This window comes from Mercurialis annua, linkage group LG5 (assembly GCF_937616625.2).
Source record: "Mercurialis annua linkage group LG5, ddMerAnnu1.2, whole genome shotgun sequence".
Taxonomy (NCBI): Eukaryota; Viridiplantae; Streptophyta; class Magnoliopsida; order Malpighiales; family Euphorbiaceae; genus Mercurialis; species Mercurialis annua.
In genome coordinates, this window is record NC_065574.1 from 15,154,658 (window position 1) to 15,159,427 (window position 4,770).

General features: G+C 33.6%; 1 protein-coding gene across 1 annotated transcript; it reads right to left on the minus strand.

The window, feature by feature from the left end:
- Positions 1 to 714: 714 nt before the first annotated feature.
- Positions 715 to 3,947, minus strand: LOC126683310 (uncharacterized). The gene is made up of 4 exons (XM_050379160.2): positions 3,797 to 3,947; positions 2,081 to 2,494; positions 1,429 to 1,635; positions 715 to 1,078 (listed from the first exon to the last, which is right to left on the minus strand). The coding sequence occupies exons 2-4, from the start codon at positions 2,336 to 2,338 to the stop codon at positions 785 to 787; spliced, it is 759 nt and encodes a 252-aa protein (XP_050235117.1). The 5' UTR covers positions 2,339 to 2,494; positions 3,797 to 3,947; the 3' UTR covers positions 715 to 784.
- Between the last annotated feature and the right edge of the window lie 823 nt (positions 3,948 to 4,770).

Below are 4,770 nucleotides of genomic sequence, written 5' to 3' on the forward strand. Positions count from 1 at the left end.
AAATTTATTATTTGTTAAATTATGGGGGTTAATTTGATATGTAAAGTTTAAATTGAAAGGATTAAATTTATTTTTTTAAAATTATTATAATGTTAAACAAAAGTTAGGACCGTTCTAAATTTTTTTCCATCAAAACCCACCTTGGAAAAAAAACCACCATTAAAACCGGAGAGTGAGTCTCACTCTCTTGGGTGAGAGTGGGGAGAGATGTTTTTGACCTTATTTTGCCAAATTAAGGGTATAAGTGATCTTTTTTTTTTTCTACTTTTGACTTTTTTGATACTTTGTGCCAAGTTGAGAGATAAACAATCCTTTGTTCATTTTTAAATCAATAGAATTAGAAGTTAATTGCTACAATTATATGATAATCAATTGGTTTTAAGCTATTCTTGTATTTATTTGCGACTTCCGCTACATCACCTATGCATCTAATCGCGAACACCTGTTGATAGGCGTTACCCCACTTACGATAGCAGAAAGGATTTTTATATCAGTTCATGTTCGCAGGTATTGGTTTCTTGTTTCACAGGAAGATGAATTTGACAATTTAGTTGTCTTCTGACTTGTATTGCACTTAATTGGATTCAGAATCAGGAATAGCGAGGCTTAGAAGATCATCAAAGTTGACGAATATATAAGTTCAATGATTGATCATGCTGTTATAGTATCAGCATCAACTTTACTTGGTGTGAGATTGTGATACAAAAAACTGAGTTCGACAAACATCAAATTATTTTCTTTTTTCATTTATCAAGATGAGCAAATTTGCATATTATCCTCATTTTTATGTCAATGTGCCTGAGGTGAGTAATTCTTGTACAGACAGCAAATCAGGGAGTACAGTTGCTCCAGATTTTCTCCATTCCTCAGCATCTGGAGTCTTAAACCTATCCAATAGTAATGCCTGCATTCCTATACTCTTCGCCGGTAAGTAGTCTTTGCGCATGCTATCCCCGATGTGCAATGCTTCTTCTGGTGCAATATTTCCGGCTTTCTCAAGGGCAATCTTATACATCCTTGGATCTGGTTTCTCTACACCTTCAAGACCAGAGAACACACCAAAGTCCCATTCTGAACCCTAATTTTACAAAATATAACTCAATTAGTACTAATTATGCTTCCTTCGTGATCAAAACGAAGACATGAAACGAGCAAAAATTTGAAGCAATTAATTGTTTAATGCCTAAGCAGACACAAAGTTTGGAATCCATCTTTAGAATCCTGGAGATCTTGATCCCCAAACACGCATTTGTCTACTCATTTATATAGATTTAGTAGTTTTTCCGAGGTGTGTTCATTTTAATTAAGCTCGTATCCTCAAATTAATGCATGTACCACAATCAGGTTTCAATAAAAACCACTATCAGTTGGCCAAATGAAAATGAAAGGGATTCAATGCATTGTTTTATCAAGAAGATGCTCATCTACCTGATTCAAACCTAAGGCTGGAAGGATAACATCTTGATATCGGTATTCTGCGTTGCTTACAATCCCTACTAGAAGACCCTTCTTTCGTACCCATCTCAGGAAAGGTTGGGCATCTGGAAAGACACTGTAAGGTGCAGATGAACCAAATGCTGCATATATACGCCTAAAGATCTTCTCGAAAGTCTCTTCATCATATTCATATCCAGCCTGCCAGATAAAGAATATTATGTACTTAAGGAAACAGTAAACTGAAACTTAGATGAGCACATACAATATTGATTAAATAATTACTGAATACTTGGTGATTTCAAACTAAAACTAACCAAAAACAAACTAAATTTGCTTCAGTTCGGCTTGAGGAGATTATAAAATAATTTTGGTTTTCGGTTTAGTTCAGCTTTAAAAATAAAAATATTTCAGTTCCATTTTGGTACAAACTGAGCCCACTGGTTCGGTTCAATTTCAGTTCGTACCAAAATGAACACCCCTTCATTTAGTGATTTCATTCCCAAAAAAATCTCATTCTCATATCATTGCTACATGATAATTGCCTTAGCCACTAAGGTAACATCACATGCAACAAATGGTATGAGAGCATAAATGGATATTTAGCATAGCCGAAAGCCAAAGATAAAACTGATATATGCTTTACCTTTACAAAGGAATCTCTGACAACTACTTTCCACCAGACAATGTTAGGCATTTTAGCAGCTTGTCCAAAACATGGATACTTTTTGGCCATTTCTGTATATGCAACTTTGAATCCCTCATGGACACGTTTGTAATCAGGGCATGTCTGTCCAGCAGATTTTGCTGCCATGCAGTAGTAGTCACCAAGCTCACCTTTGTAGGCTAAGAGCGTACCAGTGACATCCACAGTGATACAGCGTAATTTTGACAACAGAGACATGGCGCCAACTGCGCAAGAGCTTCACAACTATTACAATTTACAAATGTGTATCAGGGAGACTCTTAAGTTCAAGTTAACATAAATAATATGAACAAGACAATGAACACGTTATGGAGAACAATTTCTTCAGTAGATGTAGATCCGACGGTTCTGTGTCTGCATGATTACAGAGAACAGGTTACCAACATATTTGTCTTCATGTGAGCTAAAGAAATACAATGAAAGCAGAAAAATCTCTTGACTAATAATAAACTTATGAATTTCAACATAGAATTCCAGGAAGAACTGTCAATTTATTGAACATTGAGCATGTTCATGTGAAAAGCATAGTAGGTGAGTCACGGAGTATTATCTATGTTAATATGCCAATAAACGGTTTGGCTACTAAATGCAAACATTGGAAAGGTTCGGATTTGTTTCGTAACGTTTTAAACGTTAGGCTAAATCGCTGAAAAAGTGAAGCGTTAGGATTTGTTTTGCCAATACCGTTATTTTTTACACCCATATAGATTATAAATATAGATTTTCTAATTTTTAAAAATGATTTTCAAAAACCGAAAATGTCAAAACACAGAATTCCATAAGTTATTGTGCAACTCCCTCAGAAAACAGTTTCTTTTCTCAAATGTTGCAAGACGATCAAGATTTGAATTTATTAACTAAATCATACCCCAACCTGCAACTCTTAAAAGAGATTTTATACAATATACAAAAAGCAGTTTGATTGAAAACTGCACTTCATGCACATTTTCCATAATGTCAGTTGTTAGCAATGTCTCAATAAAACTCCTAATACAATGCCTAAGACATTGTATGATCTTTTACCAAAAGTTACTAACAATTACACTTAAAATCAAATTCACTTATTTTATGTGTTCAATAAACATCTTGAATAAGCTACGTAACACCAGAAAGTGAAAACCGAGTTTGTAAACAATTCTCGTTGACTAAAAAACTAAATTTACACTAGCATTAGAGTAATCAAGACTCAAGTTACACATGAAAAATGACTCGAAGTTTACAACTTTCACCGCCATTTAACTTTCACATAAGCGAGAAAAGGTCCGAATTTATAACCAATTTCATCTTTTCCACAAATCATAAGGGAACAATAATCTCAGCAACACATTCACATATGATCCAAAAGAATCCATCACAATTATATAATGACACACGGGTACGGATTATCGTCTTCCATAATGGTGATGATTATGAATATTAATATCTAAATTCCATCACCCAGTTCCTACTTCTTCATTTCTTGTACTGCTTTAACATAAACACTCAGTACTAATAGTAATTACTAAAACATTCAAGCAGAGCATAATGGAAACTAAATTAAGCCTAAATAATGACTTTACTTGAACAAAGGGATGAGTGCAAAACCCAGTAAAGAAACAGAAATTTTTAAGAAAAAACAAAAGTAACCCATCAAAGAGAAGTGAAAATTAAACTTACCCAGAAGCTGAAATTTGAATGAAATCTGAATTTTGCTGGTGGAAATCTAAGGTAGAAGCATTTTTTTGTTTGTGTCAAGGTTAAAATTTGAAAGTACTCCAGATTAATAATCAGAAGAAGAACTAAATAAGGTTGCAAAAAGAACAGGATGGGACCCACTTCCATATGTAATTAAGATAAGTTTACTCAGTAACTTGTTGTTTGTGAGACGTGGTTTTCAAGTACATAGTTTTGTTTCTGTCAAACCCACCGTCTTTTCTTATATTTCATTTCCACCCACATTGTTTTCTCAATTTACAGTTTTAAGACATTAATCTGAGTAAACTGCCAATCCAATAAAGAATACTGCGGTTGGTGTTTCTTTTTTCTTTTTCTTTTTTATTTATCAGAAATAGTTGTTAACGAATATTAGCAAAAATTAATTAATACTATTAGAATTCGTTTTCTAAACAAGCAAACAACTGTCTGGGAAAGGTTAAAATTCAAACCCTGACCTCTTGCAACTATGTAGAGCTTGGCCTCTTCATGTATTGTTGGTGTTGTCATACATAATAACTTTATTCATACTAATTTCATATTACTTGCTACACATGTGGCTCGTAACATGACTCGTTAATTTATATTATTTATTATTTGTTTGTTTTATTTATAATCAATATTAAATTTTTGAGAAAATAACAAGAAAATAAGAAAAAGTGTTTCTATTTTCACACAATACAATTTTAATAATTTTGTTTCCATTGTTACCATTTGATTTACATAATCACCATCTCTCCTCATTTATACCACCACCATTTTCTTCTCTAGTTTACATGTGTCCACACACGTGTAACACTTTTCATTTATCATTTTTCTTCATAATTTCTTTATTCTTCTCCATTCCCATCATTATCCACCATCATTCTCCACCACCGCCACTCTCAAACTCTTCACAGCAACCCATCCAGTCGCGCGCAGCAACCCAACCACCTTTC

Excerpts from the sequence above, each read along its gene's own strand:
- LOC126683310 (XM_050379160.2), bottom strand. The coding sequence starts at position 2,338 with ATGTCTCTGTTGTCAAAATTACGCTGTATCACTGTGGATGTCACTGGT. Across the intron at positions 1,636-2,080 it reads TCAGAGATTCCTTTGTAAAG|GCTGGATATGAATATGATGA; the intron begins GTAAAGCATATA and ends TTTATCTGGCAG. Across the intron at positions 1,079-1,428 it reads CAGCCTTAGGTTTGAATCAG|GGTTCAGAATGGGACTTTGG; the intron begins GTAGATGAGCAT and ends TTGTAAAATTAG.